This window comes from Schistocerca nitens, chromosome 11 (genome assembly GCF_023898315.1).
Source record: "Schistocerca nitens isolate TAMUIC-IGC-003100 chromosome 11, iqSchNite1.1, whole genome shotgun sequence".
NCBI classification, from domain to species: Eukaryota; Metazoa; Arthropoda; class Insecta; order Orthoptera; family Acrididae; genus Schistocerca; species Schistocerca nitens.
In genome coordinates this window covers 77114367-77137227 of record NC_064624.1, presented here as the reverse complement: position 1 = coordinate 77137227, position 22861 = coordinate 77114367, and the positions used below count along the sequence as shown (strand labels likewise).

The 22861-nt window shown below is 42.4% G+C and overlaps 1 protein-coding gene across 1 annotated transcript in view; it reads left to right on the top strand.

Annotated features, from left to right (window-relative positions):
• Positions 1-22861, top strand: part of LOC126213071 (adenylate cyclase type 5-like) — a 779221-nt gene that overhangs the window by 184448 nt on the left and 571912 nt on the right. The window contains exon 2 of the mRNA XM_049940658.1: positions 13055-13176. Coding sequence (XP_049796615.1) covers positions 13094-13176 — 83 coding nt within the window. The 5' untranslated portion in view covers positions 13055-13093. The remainder of the gene's footprint in view (positions 1-13054; positions 13177-22861) is intronic.

Genomic DNA, 22861 nt, shown 5'->3' with positions numbered 1-22861 from the left:
GCAAAAAAGTAAAAATAGAACTTTTCATGATTTTGAGCCTTACCGGAGCCCCTTAAATCCTCTGGACTTTTTTCTTGTGCGATGCATTAAAGACATTGTCTATCGCGATATACCAACAACTCCAGAGGACATGCAGGAACGTATCGTGGTTGCTTGTAATTCCCTTCAGCAGGCAACACTGGAAGCAGTAAATAATTCTTTCATTCAACGAGTGCACCAATGTATCTGTTTCCAGGGTCACCACTTTGAGAACCTTTGAATGTTCTACTCCTGGGCAATGGTACAGGAGAGTCAAAGTCAGTTTTGTGTTATGTTTTTACTTGCTTTCCATTTGTTTTCTGACAACTCCAGCAAGTGGATGAGTTTGTGATCCCAAGCTAAAAGTCAATGTTGTGTTATGTAATTAATAACGTTGCGTTTCAGTGAATGGTACACTGTGATACATTTTTGAATAGGTCTTAAGGAGAGGAAATGAATTACCGAATAAAAAATACAGGATGCCGTTTAAAAAAATCATACTGCTGTTCATATCTTTATAAAAAACAAAGCTACAACGAAGGCAATCATGCTGATTGATGTCCCCCTGACGGCTAAAGAACATTTCCTTGAAACATTTTGTAATTTGCATCTGGACAAACAGTTATTTAGGGTGGTCAAGGAAAATGGGACACCCTGTATAATTCCAACATATGACAGGTATGGGCTAATTTGCACATTTTATAAGAGATTCTATGCAATCAAAATATGAATGATCAACTTGCACTAAGAAACAGACACTGTTTTGCTTGTCTATCATCTCTTACGAAATGTAAGAATTAGCCCATTCATTTCATATACTAGAATTATGTGTCATGTTTTTTGTTTTTTTTTCAAATGTGTTATGTTTAATTTCTTTAAATGTCTTGGCTATATTTTTTATATGTTCTTTTATATATGATTCTTGCTGCTAGTAAAACAAATACACAGATGTGATTCAGTTATTGTAAATTGTCCTACTGTGTTTACAATAATCACATACAATATGCAAATTTCTGAATGTACCATGGCGTTATCCTTCTTTGAAGAAGATACTGACTGTCTGCTAAAGTAACTCAGTTTCTGTAATGTACTTGTTATACTTCATATAAATGTATAGCCAAGGTTTAAAGATTTATAATATCCATAACTTTTTACGCTTCTGAAGATGACAAATTAATTTGTCGGGACCGGCGAAGCATAATTAAATTTATTTACAACTAATAGATGAAATGTACCCTGGAAAAGAAAAATAGAGTGTTGGAAACAGTTGGTGAGAGAAGGAGACTGCTGCAAGCTGCAAAGAAAGGAAGAACTGAATGGGACATTCGCTGGAACGAGAGTGTGTGCTAACAGACGTTTTGTAAGATCTAGTTTGTGGGAGGAAGTTGAAAAGAAGGAGGGAAGTTGATAGACGGCATCAAGGGAAGTGGACGTGAAGAGGATGGTAGAGGACAGGAGGGCGTGAAGGGTTACCATGTGAAAACCTGCTATGAATATGATTAAAGAAGACCTCGAAATAAAAGCCACCGGCCGCACCGTCAATAGAGACGCCACCTTACAGCTTAGGGTGGCGTGGGATCCTTCGATCGTCAGACTCAAGCTGCCACAGCGAACGTGGAACCAACATCTGCCCAGATACGCCGATGCCATGAGCACGAGTGACGTCACAGTCGACAGGTAGGTTAGCCTGTCAGCAGTCATCAGCACAGAAGGCTGTGGATTCATTCCCCAGGGAGGCTGATTTTCTTTGTATATAAAAGGCAATGGTGTGACAACGTAACGGAGTCATTATAGCCCAGCCCAAACCAGTAAGGATAGAAACTTCAAATGTGGAAAAGGTGTGGATCTTGTACCCTGTGCGTCTTTTAAGAAGAGATTTTTCCAAATTACAGCCCTAAGGGGGTGAATTAGGGGATCAAGGGTGCTTTTTAATGTCGCTATTAAGGCAAATTTGAAGCTAGACCTGCCAAAATTAGTATTTTGTTTCTTGGTCAGCAATGAAGAAATGTACGTGTTTCAGCAGTTTTGGACATTTAACTGTATGCAGGTGAAATAGCGGGTAAACTTTCTTCTCAAAATGTATTATTATTAAAGAACTGCTAAAGTCTTTTTAAAGCTTCACGTACAGACAGTGGTTATGAGTAAAAAAAAGTAGGTGTTTGACAGTTTTCAGAAATTCAATCCATGAGGGGTGAAATAGGGACTGAAATGTTTTACGAAAATATTTCCTTCCGAACGCTAAATCACTGGAAATTTTTGTTTGTCTTATCGATTAGAGGTGAAAAAATAGGTGTCCAACTGTTTTTGGAAATTCAACCCCTAACAGAGTTACACAGGATCAGAGTGATTCACTGATTCATCATCCCCCCCACCCCCACCCCAAACTGTTAAGGGTGGAAACTTGATGTCTGGAGAGGGTGTTGATCTCATATTGCAGGCCTCGTTTAAGAAGATAGCGTCTGAAATTCCATTCCTAAGGGGGCGAAATAAGGGATGGAAGACTTTCTGAAAGTATGTCGCTATTAAGAGAATTTTGAAGCTAGTGGTACGGAAGAAAATGAAAGATACGTGTCTCAGCATTTTTGGAGGTTCAAGCACTGAGGAGGTAAAATAGTAGGTGAAAGTTTTTTGAAAATAAATAATTACGAAACACCTACTACATAATTATAAAGCTACTTATATGACAATTGGTATCTGACTTCATGGTTACAAACAAAAAAAAAAGTTTTTCAATGTTTCTGGAAATTCAACCGCTAAAGGAGTGCAATAGGGGATGAAAAGTGCTAAAAAATATTTCGTTACATTAAAAATATTTTAAAGCTAAATTCATAAAAACTGGCATTCCAGCTCTCAGTTAGATATAAAGAAATATTTGTTAGAACATGAAACTTGCTATGGAAATACCTCCCCAAGATCACAAAAGGGTTGATTAACCAAAACTTTGGACTTCATCTACCAGAATGGTTTTTTTCGTTGGAAGTACATTCGGAATAGACCATTCTTATATGGCCTCAATTAGCTAGAAAACCTTGGAGGGCGTTGCAATTTTTGAACAGTATAAAAGTTCGATTAAATAAAAACAAAACGAAATCTCTGCAGGGGACACGCGAACGTAGCAGAGGGAGCTAAGCTAGTCAATTATATGGACATGTAGTGTCTTTTCACTCAGACACGAATGGACAATGAATCCACAACTTTCATCGCGGATGCACAGTTGCGTTCGACGTCCAGCGCCAATCTAAAATTAGCGAGCATCGAGTACATGAACGGGGACTGCGGACAGGTGCGCTGGGTGGGAATGTGAGTCAGGCAGGCAGTGTTTCGAGATAGTCCGCGCCTTTCAAAATGGTTCAAATGGCTCTGAGCACTATGGGACTCAACTGCTGTGGTCATCAGTCCCCTAGAACTTAGAACTACTTAAACCTAACTAACCTAAGGACATCACACATATCCATGCCCGAGGCAGGATTCGAACCTGCGACCGTAGCAGTCGCACGGTTCCGGACTGCGCGCCTAGAACCGCGAGACCACCGCGGCCGGCTCCGCGCCTTTCCGATTAACAATGCGTACCCGTGGCGCAGTGGTTAAAGCAAATGCCTAGTAACCAGGAGACACTGGGTTCGAGTCCCGGTGCATCAGACATTTTCGCTCGTCGGTGGCACTTCCGCATAGAGTCGCAATACAGCCGACATTATTAGTTCTGCACCTTTTTCTTCCTTTCTCCTCCCTCCACCTTCAGTTCACATTTTTGAACACGAAAGATTGCAGAAGAATGGATAACAGCAGCTAGTTGGAGGCAGGCAACAAAACATAAATTCGACGCGTTTCTAAAAAATAATACACATGTGGAAACGTGAAATGTTGTAGTGAAATGTGCATGGAAATGTACAACATCTACTATGTGATCTAAAGTATCCGGTGCATTGTGCTGCCACCTACTGCCAGGTACTCCATATCAACGACCTCAGTAGTCATTAGACAGTGTGAGAGAGCAGAATGGGGCGCTCCGCGGAACTCACGGACTTCGAAATTGGTCAGGTGATTGGGTGTCACTTGTGTCACACGTCTGTACGCGAGATTCCCACACTCTTAAACAGCTCTAGGACCACTGTTTCCGATGAGATAGTGAAGTTCAAAAGTGAAGGGACACGTACAGCACAAAAGCGCACAGGCCGACCTCGTCTGTTGACCGACAGAGACCGTCGACAGTTGAAGAGGGTCGTAATGCGTAATAGGCAGACATCTATCCAGACCATCACTCAGGAATTCCAAACTGCTTCAGGATCCACTGCAAGTACTATGACACAGGTAGGAGGTGAGAAAACTTGGATTTCATGGTCGAGCGGCTGCTCGTAAGCCACACATCACGTCGGTAAATGCCAAACGACGCCTCGCTTGGTGTAAGGAGCGTAAACATTGGGCGACTGAACAGTGCAGAAACGTTGTGTGAAGTGACGAATCACGGTATACATTGTGGCGATCCGGTGGCAGGATCACTGATATGGAGGAGCGCAATGCCCCTAATATGAAAAGCGCAAGTTTTTGGGGATGTCCGGATACTTTGATCATATAGTGTATCTCGGTGCGTAAGAAACAGCCTGTTGTAATGGCGTTTCGAATTCGTAGAGTTCTTCCACACATGGAGCTCCCTGTCCTTCAGTTTGACAATGCCAGACTACACGCGGGCGCTGCGACATCCGCAACAATACGTCACTTTGGTTTCACTGACATCGAACATCCTCCATACAGTCCCAGCTTGGCCCCATCCTATTTTCAACTGTGTCCAGAACTTAAGGAGCACCGTTGCGGACGTCACAGTGATAGCAATAAAGCAGTGCATGCTGAGGTGAGGTTGTGGCACCGCCAACAATGTCAAACATTCTAGAGTGATGGCATCAACAATAGTAGTCTCTCGCTCGGAGAAATGTGTTTACCGCCAGGGTGACTATGTTGACAAATTAATATCTATAAATGAAGAATAAAGGTGTTGAATGTTAATAACGCTTGTTTTATTTCTTCACATAAAAATTCGCAGGCATTACCTTTCAGCACGCCCTCGCACTTTACTCATTTAGACGGGTGATCTTATGTTAAAAGGTCTGATACAGTAAGACGAGTAACGCAGTTGGAGATGGTCTACACTACTGGCCATAAATCAGGAAGAAATGCAGATGATAAACGGGTATTCATTGGACAAATATATTATACTACAACTGATATGTGATTACATTTTCATGCTGGGTGCATAGATCCTGTGAAATCAACCACCTCTGCCGTAGTAACGGCCTTGATACGCCTGGGCATTGAGTCAAATAGATCTTGGATGGCGTGTACAGGTACAGCTGCCCATGCAGCTTCAACACGATACCACAGTTCATCAACAGTAGTGACTGGCACATTGTGACGAGCCAGTTGCTCTGCCACCATTGACCAGACGTTTTCAATTGGTGAGAGATCTGGAGAATGTGCTGGCAAGGGCAGCAGTCGAACATTTTCTGTATCCAGAAAGGCCCGTACACGACCTGCAACATGCGGTCGTGCATTATCCTGCTGAAATGTAGCGTTTCGCAGCGATCGAATGAAGGATAGAGCCACGGGTCGTAACACATCTGAAATGTAACGTCCACTGTTCAAAGTGCCGTCAATGCAAACAAGAGGTGACCGAGACGTGTAACCAATGGCACCCCGTACCATCACGCCGGGTGATACGCCAGTATGGCGATGACGAATATATGCTTCCACTGTGCGTTCACCGCGATGTCACCAAACACGGATGTGACCATCACGATGTCCGCATCTGTTGACTCAGGGTTCGAGACGTGGCTGCACGATCCGTTACAGCCATGCCGATAAGATGCCTGTCATCTCGACTGTTAGTGATACGAGGCAGTTGGGATCCAGCACGGCGTTCCGTATTACCCTCCTGAACCCACCGATTCCATATTCTTCTATCAGTCATTGGATCTCGACCGACTCGAGCAACAATGTCGATACGATAAACCGCAATCGCGATATGCTACAATCCGTCCTCTATCAAAGTCGGAAACGTGATGGTACGCATTTCTCCTCCTTAGACGAGGCATCACAACAGCGTTTTACCAGGCAACGCCGGTCAACTGCTGATTTGTGTGAATGAGAAATCGGTTGGAAACTATCCTCATGTTAGGACGTTGTAGGTGTCGCCACCGGCGCCAGCCTTGTGTGAATGCTCTGAAAAGCTAATCGTTTGCTTATCACAGCATCTTCTTCCTGTCGGTTAAATTTCGCGTCTGTAGCACGTTCTCTTCGTAGTGTAGCAATTTTAATGGCCAGTAGTGTATATGGCTTGAGGCAGCGTAACGTATTATTCAGACTAGATCCGTGCATCATTGGTGATGCGTGAACTATTTGACTTGCATCGAACGATAAACATAATTTCAAACCGCTTACATGGTAAACGTCAAATATTTAACACAAACTCTTTCGTAAAGTGAACGTAAGTCTGAAGCTGTTTTATACATGGGAGAGTGATTATTTTTACAGGATCTGAGATTTTACCGCTAAGATAATTGTTGAAGTTGAGCACAGGTATGAAGAAAGGAGCAGCTGAAGACATTCGTGCAAACAAAAATTGGTTAACATTAAATAGGATGTGCACCAACAGGTAGTCTTCAACATGACTATAGGAGAAAATTAACTAAAAAAAAGTTATCGTTTGCAAATAGTCGGCGAGGTCCTTCGACTGTATCAAGCCATTTTCTTATAAAATAGCTTTTGCAGCAACCAGTCGCTGTTTTATTTACTTCCTGCACAGCGAGTTTTCGAGAAACGTTTCCCTCTTTCAACCGCGATTTGCTTTCGTGTCTCGTGGCGTTTATTCAACATATTTATGCTAGGTCTGCCGTATTCCATTGCCTTTAATATATAAACACACATAGCTCTGTAATTAATAATAGGTCTTTATATATAGCTAATAGCGAATTTGTAAAAAAAAATACTTTGTGCTTTTTTGTAGTCCTCTCATGCAAAAACTGACGCATATTCAACATCAAATTTTACTGAACGCAATTTACATTGAAAATGGAAACGTACACTAACAGAGTCAAAAAATACTTTACTTGAAGTAAACCATGGAGGTGTAATAAGGGCGAATGAAACTACACACTTACTCTGTGCGTTGGTCTGAAGCTAGCATCGCCATATCAGATGCCCCAAAATATTACCAGACTACCGTTTAACATTAGTTCTTGTTTTTATTTCTGACAAGCGCACACAACAGTTGTTTCAAATAGTTATTGTTGCAGAGCACTGGCAAACAACACACTGCCAGGACCTCATTTTCATATGTCTTTAAATGCATACGCTTCGTTAAAGTACTATTGTTTTTGCTATACTTTTCGGATAGACAAAAATAGAAGTATGAAATGTGACTAGGCTGTTGTCGTAGTTTTCCTAAATACAGACTGATGAAACGGATGTTTGGTCTATGTCCTGAACATGAAAATAATTAGAGCATATTCTTTGTTACCTATGATCGGTGTCCAGTCTTTGTTTCTCACAGCTTCACCCAGAGAGCTTTTAGAGTTGGACTGATAGTAAATCTAGAAATAAAACCGCTGCAGTAGAAGTAATCAGCACAAGCAAAATTGATGTACACTAAAGAAAATAGCGCTTGAACGCGTCCAGTTGCGAACGAAATGTGATTAATTTACTCTTTAGCATACAGAATGTAACACGTAGAAGCGCAGACATTTTTGTCAGTGGCTGAGGACAGTGTACAGGGCAACATTACAGCAGTATTTACATCATATAGAAATATTTCTACTTATACCCACTATAAGCTGTGTAACGCAAGCTGGCATTTTTCATCGAAACAGTTCTACCTGAAGATAGTGTTTGGGACAAATGACGTGCAGAACGTGAGATTCAAGTGTACGGCGTCATGACAACACCCCTTAATTTCCGTACCTCCACGTAGTCAACAGAAATACGCTGCTAAATATTGTCAACAGAGTATGTGTACAATTCGTTCTCTATACCGGCCGAACATGATCAGCAGTGGTTTTGTCTATGAATGTTGAGGCTGCCTTAAAAGTGGACTGATGAATATTCATGACAAAGGAAGCAGCCATATGTGTGTAGTCGACCACGAACTGCTGCACAAAAGTTGTCGAAAAAATATGTCTGTTTGCATGTCCACCCTCCGTGGCAGATGTTACCAGTTATTATTTTTTTTCTGTCTCCCGTTTTCTCCCAGACGCGTTCCCCTTTTATTTACAAAGCATCATCAGTGGTCAGTGATGTTTGTCGCTCTCTTTTACATGTCGTGCAGTCCACTGGATTTTTTCCCTCGTTTTTAGCGGATGCTGAATTCAAAAAGAAAAAGAAAACTTCGTTTCAGTTTCACCTACACTACTTTTTCCTCTTTTACGAAACGGCTTTTGTTTTTGCTGCCTTTGAGTTTTATACCATTTCACATATCTGTAGTTTCACGTTTTCTGCACGCAGCTCAGACACACAAAACACTGTGATACGTACAGAATAGGTAAAACTATGGACGTATGTCTATGAGGACAAGTTTTGTGAAGTTTTAGGCTCTCTCTATTACCGACGTCGTATTTTTGCACGAAAATACTCGTCACAATTTGCCCGGCAAACACGAGAAAAGTTTCATGTCGCATGCGCCGCTTCTGAACATTGAGCCTGACATTAGTGTGCAGTGCACTACTGGCCATTAAAATTGCTACACCACGAAGATGACGTGCTACAGACGCAAAATATAAGCGACAGGAAGAAGATGCTGTGATATGCAAATGATTAGCTTTTCAGAGCATTCACACAAGGTTGGCGCCGGTGGCGACACCTACAACGTGCTGACATGAGGAAAGTTTCCAACCGATTTCTCATACACAAACAGCAGTTGACCGGCGTTGACTGGTGAAACGTTGTTGTGACGCCTCGTGTAAGGAGGAGAAATGCGTACCATCACGTTTCCGACTTTGATAAATGTCGGATTGTATTCTACCACGATTGCGGTTTATCGTATCGCGACATTGCTGCTCGCGTTGGTCGACATCCAATGACTGTTAGCAGAATATGGAATCGGTGGGTTCAGGAGGGTAATACGCAACGCCGTGCTGGATCCCAACGGCCTCATATCTCTAGCAGTCGAGATTACAGGCACCTTATCCGCATGGTTGTAACGGATCGTGCAGCCACGTCTCGATCCCATGTCAACAGATGGGGACGTTTGCAAGACAACAACCATCTGCTCGAACAGTTCGACGACGTTTGCAGCAGCAGGGACTATCAGCTCGGAGACCGTTGCTGCGGTTACCCTTGACGCTGCATCACAGACAGGAGCGCCTGCGATGGTGTACTCGACGGCGAACCTGGGTGCACGAATGGCAAAACGTCATTTTTTCGGATGAATCCAGGTTCTGTTTACAGCACTATGATGGTCGCATCCGTTGTTTGGTGACATCGCGGTGAACGCACATTGGAAGCGTGTATTCGTCATCGCCATACTGGCGTATCGCCTGGCGTGATGGTATGGGGTGCCATCGGTTACATGTCTCGGTCACCTCTTGTTCGCATTGACGGCACTTTGAACAGTGGACGTTACATTTCAGATGGGTTACGACCCGTGGCTCTACCCTTCATTCGATCCCTGTGAAACGCTACATTTCAGCAGGATAATGCACGACCGCATGTTGCACGTCCTGTACGGGCCTTTCTGGATACTGATAATGTTCGACTGCTGTCCTGGCCAGCACATTCTCCAGATCTCTCAGCAACTGAAAACGTCTGATCAATGGTCGCCGAGCAACTGGCTCGTCACAATACGCCAGTCACTACATGAACTGTAGTATCGCGTTGAAGGTGCATGGGCTGCTGTACCTGCACACGCCATCCAAGCTCTGTTTGACTCAATGCCCATGCTTATGAAGGCCGTTATTACGGCCAGAGGTGGTTGTTCTGGTTACTGACTTCTCAGGATCTATGCACCCAAATTGCGTGAAAATGTAATCATATGTCAGTTCTAGTATAATTTATTTGTCAAATGAATACCCGTTTATCATCTGCATTTCTTCTTGGTGTAGCAATTTTAATGGCCAGAAGAGTATATAATAGGCACTATTTTAAACGGGACAAGATTGCTGCTGACGACTGAATAAAATTATTATTATTACTATTACGAGGGCAATCCCAAAAGTAAGGTCTCCTATTTTTTTTATAAGTACAGAACTCTGTTTGTGTGGCAGTTGGTCACATTGTTATGAAGAGTGCTTCACGCGCTGTGTGTAAACATGCGAACGACGCGCTGAGGGGCTCAGTCTTGGCTTGGTAGCCACTGAGAATTGAGCTCCTGTCGGATGTTACCGCCAAGTGCGAATTGCGCGCAGTTATTCGGTTTTTGAACGCAAAGGGCACTGCGCCGATTGAGATCCATCGCCAATTGACGGAAGTGTATGGTGTGTCGTGCTTGGATGTCAAAAATGTTGGTATGTGGTGTAGAGAGTTTGAAGCTGGTCGGACAAAGGAGCGGGTGACCGTCAATTTCTGAGGAGACAGCATTGAAGGTTGAGCAAAGCATGCGTGAAGATCGGCGGGTCACCCTGGATGACCTCTGCACCTTGGTTCCTGAGATTTCCCGAAGCACCGCTCACAGAATTTTATCGGAAAGATTGAACTACCGGAAGGTGTGCGGAAGATGGGTGCCACGCATGCTGACTGAGGTCCACATGCGGCAACGAGTTGACGCTTCCCGCGCATTTCTTCACCGCCTTGCAGCCAAACAGGACAACTTTCTGGACTCAATTGTCACGGGTGACGAAACCTGGGCGTGCCACTTTACATCTGAGACCGAGCAACAATCACGCCAGTGGCGGCATCCTTCTTCGCCAAAGCCGCGGAAATTCAAACAAACACAGTCTGCCAGTAAAGTCATGACAACCGGTTTTTGGGATCGGAAAGGGGTATTGTTGGTCGACTTTATGCCCACTGGGACCATAATTAACGCTGACAGTAACTGTGAGACTCTGGAAAAACTCAAACGGGCAATTCAGAACTGGAGAAAAGGAATGTTGAGCAAGGGCGTACACATTCCCCGTGACAACGCTGGTCCACACGTCGCTCGGCAAACCGTTGCTCTCTGTGCAACAGTTTCAGTGGAACATAATCACCCACCCACCTCATAGTCCTGACTTGGCGCCCAGTGACTACCACCTGTTCCCTAGGTTAAAAGAACATTTGGCCGGAAAGCGATTCAGCTCCGACGACGAGGTGAAAGAAGAGATTAATAACTTTATGAACAGCATGGCGGCGAGCTGGTATGACATGGACATACAAAAACTGCCACAGCTTCTACAAAAATGGATCGACAGAAATGGTGATTATGTCGAAAAATAGCTAAATGTTCAAATTGTAAACTGACGTATGCCATTGTAGAAACAAACAGGCCATGTACACTACTGGCCATTAAAATTGCTACACCAAGAAGAAATGCAGATGCTAAACCGGTATTCATTGGTCAAATATATTATACTAGAACTGACTTGTGATTACATTTTCACGCAATTTGGGTGAATAGATCCTGAGAAATCAGTACCCAGAACAACCACCTCTAGCCGTAATAACGGCCTTGCTACGCCTGGGCATTGAGTCAAACAGAGCTTGGATGGCGTGTACAGGTACAGCTCCCCATGCAGCTTCAACACGATACCACAGTTCATGTAGTGACTGGCGTATTGTGACGAGCCAGTTGCTCGGTCACCATTGACCAGACGTTGTCAATTGGTCAAAGATCTGGAGAATGTGCTGGCCAGGACAGCAGTCGAACATTTTCTGTATCCAGAAAGGCCCGTACAGGACGTGCAACATGCGGTCGTGCATTATCCTCCTGAAATGTAGGGTACGGCAGGGATACAATTAAGGGTAGAGCCACATCTGAAATGTAACATCCACCGTTCAAAGTGCCGTCAGTGCTAACAAGAGGTGACCGAGACGTGTAACCAGTGGCACCCCTTACCATCACGACGGATGATACGCCAGTATGGCGATGACGAATACACGCTTCAAATGTGCGTTCACCGCGATGTCACCAAACATGGATGCGACCATCATTATGCTGTAAACAGAACCTGGATTCATCCGAAAAAATGACGTTTTGCCATTCGACCAACCAGTTCGTCGTCGAGTACAACATCGCAGGCGCTCCCGTCTGTGATGCAATGTCAAGGGTAACCGCAGCCATGGCCTCCGAGCTGATAGTCCATGCTGCTGGAAACATTGTTGAACTGTTCGCGCAGATGGTTGTTATCTTGCAAACGTCCCCATCTGTTGACTCAGGGATCGAGACGTGGATGCACGATCCGTTACAACCATGCGGAAAAGATGCCTGTCATCTCGACTGCTAGTGATACGAGGCCGTTGGGATCCAGCACTACGTTCCGTATTACCCTCCTGAACCCACCGATTCCATATTCTTCTATCAGTCATTGGATCTCGACCAACGCGAGCAGCTATGTCGCGATACGATAAACCGCAATCGCGATAGGCTACAATCCGACCTTTATCAAAATCGGAAACGTGATGGTACGCATTTCTCCTCCTTACACGCGGCATTACAACAACGTTTCATCAGGCAACGCCGGTCAACTGCTGTTTGTGTATGAGATATCGGTTGGAAACTTTCCTCAAGTCAGCACGTTGTAGGTGTCGCCACCGGCGCTAACGTTGTGTGAATGCTCTGAAAAGCTAATCATTTGCATATCACAGCATCTTCTTCCCGTCGGTTAAATTTGGTGTCTATAGCACGTCACATTCGTGGTGTAGCAATATTAATGCCAGTAGTGTACTTATAAGAAAATAGGACACCTTACTTTTGGGATTTGCCTCTTTTTATTATTATTTGCTCTCTTGTGAAACGCTTTCGGTTCATTACATGCCACAGAGTGCCCTTCAAACGTAAAAGTACTCTTCGCAGTGGTACCATCCACTTTATAAAGTCAATATTTGCGTGTCACCGTGTTTGACGTAAATGTGATTGTTGCAGGAGCGGCTGCTGCTGTCGGTTCTACCCCGCCACGTTGCCATGGAGATGAAGGCAGACATCGCGGGCAAACCCAAGGACTCCATGTTCCACAAGATCTACATCCAGCGGCACGAGAATGTCAGGTAACTCGCAACTGTCAGTACAGTCACTAGTCATTACAGTGCTCTGGGGTCAGTTCTAGTGTCCGATTCCACTCTTCGGCTCTTTTAACAATGACGTCATTCCTAAGGTACAGACGCTTCGTAGGGGCAATCTTTGAGAACAACTGATCATACTCTACATCTACATCTGCTATTCACAATAAAGTGTTTGGCAGAGGGTTCAATGAGCCACCTTCAAGCTGTCTCTCTACCGTTCCACTCTCGAATGGCGCGCGCTAAAAACGAGCACTTAAAGTTTTCTGTTCGTTCCCTGATTTCTTTTATTTTATCCTGATGATCATTTCTCCTTACATAGGTGGGTGCCGACAGAATGTTTTCGCAATCGGAGGAGAAAACTGGTGATTGAAATTTCATGACAAGATCCCGTGGCAGCGAAAAACGCCTTTGTTTTAATGATTGCCACTATAATTCACGTATCATATCTGTGGCACTATCTCCCCTATTTCGCGATAATACGAAACGAGCAGCCCTTCTTTGTCCTTTTTCGATGTCATCCGTCAGTCTAACCTGATCCCACATCGCACCGCAGTACTCCAGAATTCATATTCGTAGACAAACGAATGTAGCATACGATAAAATTACAAACACAGCTCGCGTGATTAATTACTTAGCCACAAATTATACCGACTAGAATTAAAGGTAACGAAAATAAATAAAAACCGAAAAAGAGAAGTACACATAACAGAAATAAATTATTATCGTAATTTATTCGAACCAGGAAATCACAGAGAGCCTTTAAATCTAGTGCAATATAGCGAATGGGGAAGTCACAAAATTATGAATCACCGTTAACTTTTAATACTAATTGTTAAATATAACGGAACGAGTACAGAAATAACGAAAACTGACCAAAAGCAGGGTCTAGTAAATGCTGGAATCGGTAACTGGAACTGACCTATAAGGATTAATTCTACTTATAGATTCCAACCATTGCACAAATCGTTATTTAGATCGCTTAAACAAGTGTGCGCACTAAAGTGTTGCAGTATTTATACGAATGGTATTACTATCTTCATTACTATGAAAAAGAGAAAAATTTGTATTTCGTAGTAGTTCTGAGATCAATAAGAAATGTAGAAATCTTACAAAACCATAGCCTACAGATTTAAAGAAAAAATGTCCGAAATTATTAACCATTGAAAAGTTGAAATCGGTAACGAAATTTGACCACCAATATACGTCAATTTTAGTTACCGATTCCATCCATTTGGTGATTCATTAATTAGATCATTATTTGAGCATGTGTGTGTACTAAAATGTAGGCTAATATGATTTCTGCATTTGTATTTGCTCTCTGAAATACTGCAAAAAAGGTACTACTATAGGAATCGGCAAGTATAATTGACCTATATAGAAGGTCAGTTCTAGTTACCGATTCCAATTTTTGTTATGCACCGCAGTAGTTTTAGAGAGCAATTAGAAATGGTATTACGTTTCAGTGTATACAACTGCAAAAATAATTTACACATGTATCATGGAGCGGTTGGCATCTGTAACTGGAATTTACGTACGTAGGTTAATTCTAGTTATGTATTCCATTATTATTTATTTTTCGTTGATATTCGTTTGCCATGTATTGTCATTTCTTTTAGCATTTAGTGCATCGATTTCTCATCATTTTACGCTACTGTTTCGCATTTGTTGTCATTCATTTAATTTTTCCGTTTGTCTGATACGTTTTAGTTTGTCACCTCTCAAAACTCCAACTTTCCTGCGCTCCTCCTGTCAGATTCAATAATTAATGTAGAATTAACGCTATTTTATAACAGTATGATATCACCATGCGCTTTACTGTAACGACATTAAAGGTACTCTGTGCTTTTCTAGTCGCATAAATCACCAGAAAACTTCTTACCAGACGTGATTTGTTGTTAATTCTTGTTCTTAATTTTCGTTACCTTCACCTTGTAAAGAAACTGGTTCTCTACTTCTGAAAAAAAAACTTTTAAATAATAAAACATGGCCTATACAAGGAACCTGACTACCCCTGTTAGTCATGGACGGAAAAAAAAATTGGCATAGTCTTTGATAGAACGTGCAGAATGTTATGTGGGGCCAATAAGACGTCAATTTTAATCTAAATGTGGTATGCCAATGTTTATGTAATAAAAAAATAAATTACGTAATTCAGTACAATTATTATATACAAGCGATAAATCACTGTAACGGGGCCAAATGAACAATTAAAGTCGATATAATTCCAGTAAACCTGCAAAAGTAAAAAAAAAAAAATACTGTAGGGGCCTACATAGACATCGCGCATCTGCTAGATGCCCACGAAATACGTAATTTTGTTTTGAAACTGACAGCCAATGGGAAAAAAGGTACAAAAATATTTTTGGTCAGTTTTCAACCAGTAGTGGCCGACAGCATCAGCTGGTAATATTGTTGTTGTTGTGGTCTTCAGTCCAGAGACTGGTTTGATGCAGCTCTCCATGCTACTCTATCCTGTGCAAGCTTCTTCATCTCCCAGTACCTACTGCAACCCACATCCTTCTGAATCTGCTTAGTGTATTCATCTCTTTGTCTCCCCCTACGATTTTTACCCTCCACGCTGCCCTCCAATACTAAATTGGTGATCCCTTGATGCCTCAGAACATGTCCTACCAACCGATCCCTTCTTCTGGTCAAGTTGTGCCACAAACTCCTCTTCTCCCCAATCCTATTCAGTACCTCCTCATTAGTTATGTGATCTACCCATCTAATCTTCAGCATTCTTCTGTAGCACCACATTTCGAAAGCTTCTATTCTCTTCTTGTCCAAACTATTTACCGTCCATATTTCACTTCCATACATGGCTACACTCCATACAAATACTTTCAGAAATGACTTCCTGACACTTAAATCTATATTCGCAGTTAACAAATTTCTCTTCTTCAGAAACGCTTTCCTTGCCATTGCCAGTCTACATTTTATATCCTCTCTACTTCGACCATCATCAGTTTTTTGCTGCCCAAATAGCAAAACTCCTTTACTACTTTAAGTGTCTGATTTCCTAATCTAATACCCTCAACATCACCCGACTTAATTCGACTACATTCCATTATCCTCGTTTTGCTTTTGTTGATGTTCATCTTATATCCTCCCTTCAAGACACCATCCATTCCGTTCAACTGCTCTTCCAAGTCCTTTGCTGTCTCTGACAGAATTACAATGTCATCGGCGAACCTCAAGGTTTTTATTTCTTCTCCCTGGATTTTAATACCTATTCCGAATTTTTCTTTTGTTTCCTTTACTGCTTGCTCAATATACAGATTGAATAACATCGGGGAGAGGCTACAACCCTGTCTTACTCCCTTCTCAACCACTGCTTCCCTTTGATGTCCCTCGACTCTTATAACTGCCATCTGGTTTCTGTACAAATTGTAAATATACCTTTGTTATACCTTTAATGTACGTAATCTTATGGTAGCTAATATTACTGCACAAAAAATAAAATATGAACTCCCTCCAAAGTAAGCTACACACAAACATTAAAATAAAGTTATAATGAGCAGCAAAATGTCTGAGAAGAATTTTTAAAGAAAATTATCAATTGAAATTAAATTGGCGGGTTTTCAACACTGTCAGGAAGGCGAAATAATGGAAAGAATATTTAATGGAACCAAACAAAGTGACAGTATTTTTAAAATAGATAATTTAACTGCAATTGTCTTTCATTTTGAAATGAGAGCGTAATGATTTTCTTTTAATGACTTAACTGTTGCTGCAGGCACTGCGATGACGTCAGCGGTTGTCCGCGCGGACGATGTGTGAAGTTAATCCCGGTCAGTGGCGTGAAGATAATGATGGATCCTCCTGTTTCATGAATATTCCAGTTACGGCGGTGGTCCACGTCTCCGTTGTAGTCGAATCAGCTGGCAGCACTGGCGCGATAATAATAGTCCCAGTATGTGCGTTGTCGTTACGCGCGCGACGTTTCATTATTAAAAGTTTATTAATCACGCGTTGCGGGTAGGTCGGAATTATGCAATGTCTTTAGTATTTACGTTATATAGCTGGTTAATACCAATACTTCGCACAGTTCTTTCACTGTGTTGCTACAGGAAAGCAGTCACATGTGTTTATGACAATAATAGTCCGTTAAACATCAGTTCAATTTACGTCGCCGTCTTTAAGACCGTTTGGATGATATAATAAAGGTTTCTTGATCGAATCAATGCACTGTTCTTTTACTTAACATTTTGGTTTGTTCCACTTTCACGCAGTTCTAACAGTTAGTGTCTCCACACGACAACGGTGTCTGGTTCACGGCTAATTGTCACAAGTTCACACAGTATGTAAAAAAAAAAAAAAAAAAAAATGGTTCAAATGGCTCTGAGCACTATGGGACTTAACTTCTGAGGTCATCAGTCGCCTAGAACTTAGAACTAATTAAACCTAACTAACCTAAGGACGTCACACACATCCATGCCCGAGGCAGGATTTGAACCTGCGACGGTAGCGGTCGCTCGGCTCCAGACTGTAGCGCCCAGAATCGCACGGCCACTCCAGCCGGCAGTATGTAAAATCGTCACCGCAAACACTCGATATAGTTTTCAGGTTTTACTGTTCACTTAATAATGCACGATCTCCTATTAACAGAGCGGACGCACTGTAATCAATTCTTCCTCCACGCATCACCGCCTTTCACGCCGAACTTTCCAACGTTTTTCACCCGCGAACCGAACACGGTACCACAACAACTCGTACGCTCTCTATCGATAGTCGTTCGCTCTCTCTCTGACACAGTACTTCTCCTAGCCTAACCAAAGATTTACAAAGCATATAGAACCAGAACATTCATATTCGTACAATATAAAATATAAAAGAGTAGCAAAATGAATGAAGAAACAATGTGACGTATTAACAAATAACGAATAGTTGAAATAAATGATACATACGTACTATGACAAGGTAATGCACAAAAGAAAAAAAAATATTATCGACTGTCGGGGAAAGCAATGTCTCGTTCGATTCAATTCATGAGTAACTAAATAACTGCGTGAATGTGATTGTAATTTTATCGTATGCTATATTCGTTTGTTTACGAGTATGATCTGTTGTTTTCATAGACTGCCTATGCGTAGCGTCTTTGTCTTAGATACGACGCCATTGGTCAAAGCCGACGAGTGGAATCGGACACTAGAATTTACCTGTACTCTGCCTACAAACATGAAGTGTCGCGTCACATTAATGGGACCACCTGTCAGAAGCTAAGTAACCACATTTTGCAGCGCAGATCGCTGACAGACTTATAGGAGCAGAGTCAGTGAGAATGTGGAAGGTACCGACAGGGAAGTGGTGGAGCCATGGCGACTTCAGTGCCGTGGCGGGCTGCGATAGGTCTGTCGATCGAGGATCCATAGCTCGGATAGCCCAATCGTGGTGGACCCACAAATAATAGACTGGGTTTAAATCTACGTAGTTTGGCAGCCAGGGGACTACAGTACATCACCCTGGTGCTTTCCGCACTTACACTGCGATCTATGTGACATGTTGCATTTTCTGTTGGTAGATGCCATCGTGCTGAGGAAAAACAAACTGCACGTAGGGGTGGAAATGGTCCCGAAGGATAGATGAATCCTTCTATTGATTCAGTGTGCCTTCCAGAATGACGAGAACACAGAGGCAATGACCTCTGACCATGGCACTTCCGACTATTGTTGCAGTGTGTTTGTTTTCAGACGTTTCACGCCATACAGCCCAACGGCCTCTTCCCGATTTAGCATAAGACTTGATCATCTGAAGAGGCCACCTGTCACCATTCAGTAGGCGTCCAGTTGCAGCACTGCCGAGCAAATTCCAGCCTTCGTTGCAGATGAACACTGGTTAGCACGAGCGCACAAGCTGCATGCTGCGGAGGCCCGTGTACAGCAACGTTTGCTGAACAGTTACTGTTGGTAGCTGATTGATTTGTATCGACCGTCCAGTGCTCAACAGTTGTACATACACTATTTGATTAAAAGTGCCCGGACACCTACAAAAACATACGTTTACCATATTAGGTACATTGTGCTGCCACCCACGGCCAGGTACTGCATACCAGCGACCTCAGTAGTGATTAGACATCGTGAGAGACCAGAGTGGGGCGCTTCGCGGAACTCACGGACTTCGAACGCCGTCAAGTGATTGGGTGTCACTTGTCTGATACGCCTCTAAACTAGGTTTCCACACTCCTAAACATCCCTAATTCCACTGCTTCCGATGTGATAGTGCAAGTGGAAACGTGAAGGGACAGGTACAGCACATAAGCGTAGAGGCTGATCTCGTCTGTTGGCTCACAGACACCGCCTACAGTTGAAGAGCGTCGTAGGGTCGTAATGTGCAATAAGCAGACATCTATCCAGATCATCCCACAGGAATTCCAAACTGCATCAGGATTCACTGCATGTACTGTGACAGTTGGGCGGGAGATGAGAATACGTGGCTTTCATGGTCGAGCGGCTTCTCATAAATCACGTCGGTAAATGGAAAACGACGCCGCGCTTGGTGTAAGGAGCATAAACAATGAACGATCAAACAGTGAAAAAACATTGGGTGGAGTGACGGACCATGGCACACAACGTGGCGATTCGATGGCAGGGTGTGGGTATGGCGAATGCCCGGTGGACGTCATCTGCCATCGTCTGCAGTGCCAGCGGAAAAATTCGGAGGCGGTGGTGTTATGGTGCGGTCGTGTTTCTCGTGGAGGCGGCTTGCACTCGTTGTTTTGCGTGGCACTATCATAGCACAGGCCTACATTGATGTTTTAAACACCTTCTGGCTTCCCACTGTTGAAGAGCAATTCGGAGATGTCGATTGCATCTTTTAACACAATCGAGCACATGTTTGTAATGTGGCGGAGTGGTTACACGACAATAACATCCCAGTGATAGACTGGCCTTCACAGAGTCCTGACCTGAATCCTATAGAACACCTTTGCGGTGTTTTGGAGAGCCGATTTCGTGGCAGACTTCACCAACCAACTTCGAAACCTCTCCTCAGCGCAGCACGCTGTAAAGAATGAGCTGCCATTTCCCAAGAAACCTTCCAGCACCTGAATGAACGTATGCCTGCAATAATGGAAGGTGTCATCAAGGCTAAGGGTGGGCCAACACCATATTGAATTCCAGCATTACCGATGGAGGGTGTCACGGACTTGTAAGTCATTTTCAGGCAGGTGTTCGCATACTTTTGATCACATAATGTATGTTTGACTGTACACACCTCCGCAGCCGTCGTTGACCCCTGTTATCTACAGCCACTGGGGCACCACAGTTGCCTCAACGCCGGATTTGGATAGCGCTATTTCCTCAGCCATGGTTCCAGCCTTGGCCCGAAAGCCAAGGATCGTGTCTTTTGGATGGCAATTAAATCCTTCTGCATTACGACAAAGACTTCACTTTTATCCGCGTCCACCTGACTCACATTACATACCCTCCACTGCTAGTGCTGCCACCTGAAGTCTGTGAGTGGTTATTGCACGTTGACGTAGAACTTAGGCGATGATCGTGTTCACGTGACTGGACCGCGTACTATGTACTGGGCAGATACATTATCGTTTGTGCGTCTACTAATTATATTCTTCTTCTTCAGACGTAATCAATGGGATAAAGGGGAAACTGCGATAGTAATCTTCGACTTTGACCAGTGATGCGGTACACATGCAGCGATCTATGTGAACAACATGGCGACGTCATATCATTGGTGATATTTTGAAACGTAAACGACACACACAATATTGATTTTACAATCCACTATATCGCAAAAAATAGTTCAAATTACAACTATTATGATCAGCCGCACATAAATAAGAGAAAAGTTTCTTGGAAAGAAAACGAATCGAGTACCTTAAAAGCAAGTTCTGCAGCTGTTATAGCCATAATGACATATACCTAGAACTAAAAAATTATATATCGTAAATAGATCTTGCGTAACATCAGAAAACTGCCTTTTGCTATATAGCTGAACTGGAGTGCGAGGTACATAATTACGAACATATGGTCGCATTAGTAGAAAATTAGAATGGTTTTGACAAGAATAATTTCAGCTATTTTTCGGAGAGGAGACGAACAGAGAAGCTAAAAAAAAGAAAAATATCGACAGATATGTCTGATACCTTGCTACACAGTTCGAACAGAAAATAGAGTATATGGAAATGAAACCAAACTCAGTATCGAAAAATACACTTTAGCAATGTAACTCAAGTGAAGACTGCAGTACGCAGTTACAGCCTTCTTTAAAATACTCGTCTGTATGTGGGAAATCTGAATATATTGATTTCATAAACTTTTTGCTCATGTAACATGTACTTAACATATTCAGTTGAAAGCTGACTGTTGGTTGGCCCTGTGTTGCACATGTGAACAGTGTCATGAAGTAACACCTTAAAATTCATGAAATACAAAAATTTGAAATATAGAAAACGAATCTAATTAAATGCCAAAAGAAACTGATTGTGTGCTCAACCAGAGCTATGTAACTAAAACTCCGTACCAGAGCACATTCTCTGCCTCGTGATGACTGGGTGTTGTGTGATGTCCTTAGGTTAGTTAGGTTCAAGTAGTTCTAAGTTCTAGGGGACTGATAACCATAGATGTTAAGTCCCATAGTGCTCAGAGCCATTTGAACCATTTGAACAGAGCACATTATTAACGACGTGTGATATGAAGTGCAAAGTTAGACTAAGAATATAAAAAAAATACATTAATGCTCTATTTGGAACAAAATAGGTGTTTGAAATTTTCAACACTGATCATTGAAAATTACTGTACTTGCTACTACGACGTCTGACAATCCTGGCTACACACCGTTTGCACAAGAATGCAAGATCAGATCCGCCCTCACATCAAAGTGACTTACTTCTTGCTCAGCATGCTGCTTCTCTGTCTGGAGTACTGATGTTCTCGAAAGGAAATAAAAATCAACAAAGCTAAAGATAAATAATCTACTCTAATTTCTTTTTATCAGAAACAGTCTGTCTCTTGTTGTGGCATAAAGTGCAATGCACACACAGTAAAAACTAAAACCGTGCTATAAACCATGTAGATTAATTTGACTTTAAAGTAAATCGTTTTTGAGAAATCATACTGATTATTGAGAAAAATACTGCACAACATAAGAAGACTCTAACGACAACAAAATTCTCTCATTATAAAGAAACTACAATCACACCTTTAAAATTTCATTAAAATCTTCTCTCTTAACATAAATAACAAGAAATTATTACATGAATTTCCATCCCCAAAATAAACTGTTCAAGATAGTTCCTTCCAGATTCATAAATAACTTATCTCCTCCCCTGAAAAACTCAACTGCTCGCCACTATGCCTGATATAAGAACGGCGCAGCGCTGTGTAACATTGACTAGCAAGTCAGCCACAGATAAAACTAAACACAGTGTGAAGGATCTTATTCATTACCCATCCCCTTACTTACACTAGCAGAAAACATATGAGAGCCTTACGTTAACCCTGTCCCCCAGAAAAAGAGATTCATGTGGATTGTCTTAGCCGTGGTAAGGCAAGAGGAATGATATTTTTTTAAATATTACAAAGTTGTGAGTACAGTAAATTACTATTATAAATGACATTAAAAGTGTTAGAACTTAGGATATAAAATGTGTAAAAGTATGTTATGATTGGGGTTTTACATATGAAGACTGTCTTTGCACGTGGAGAAAGCG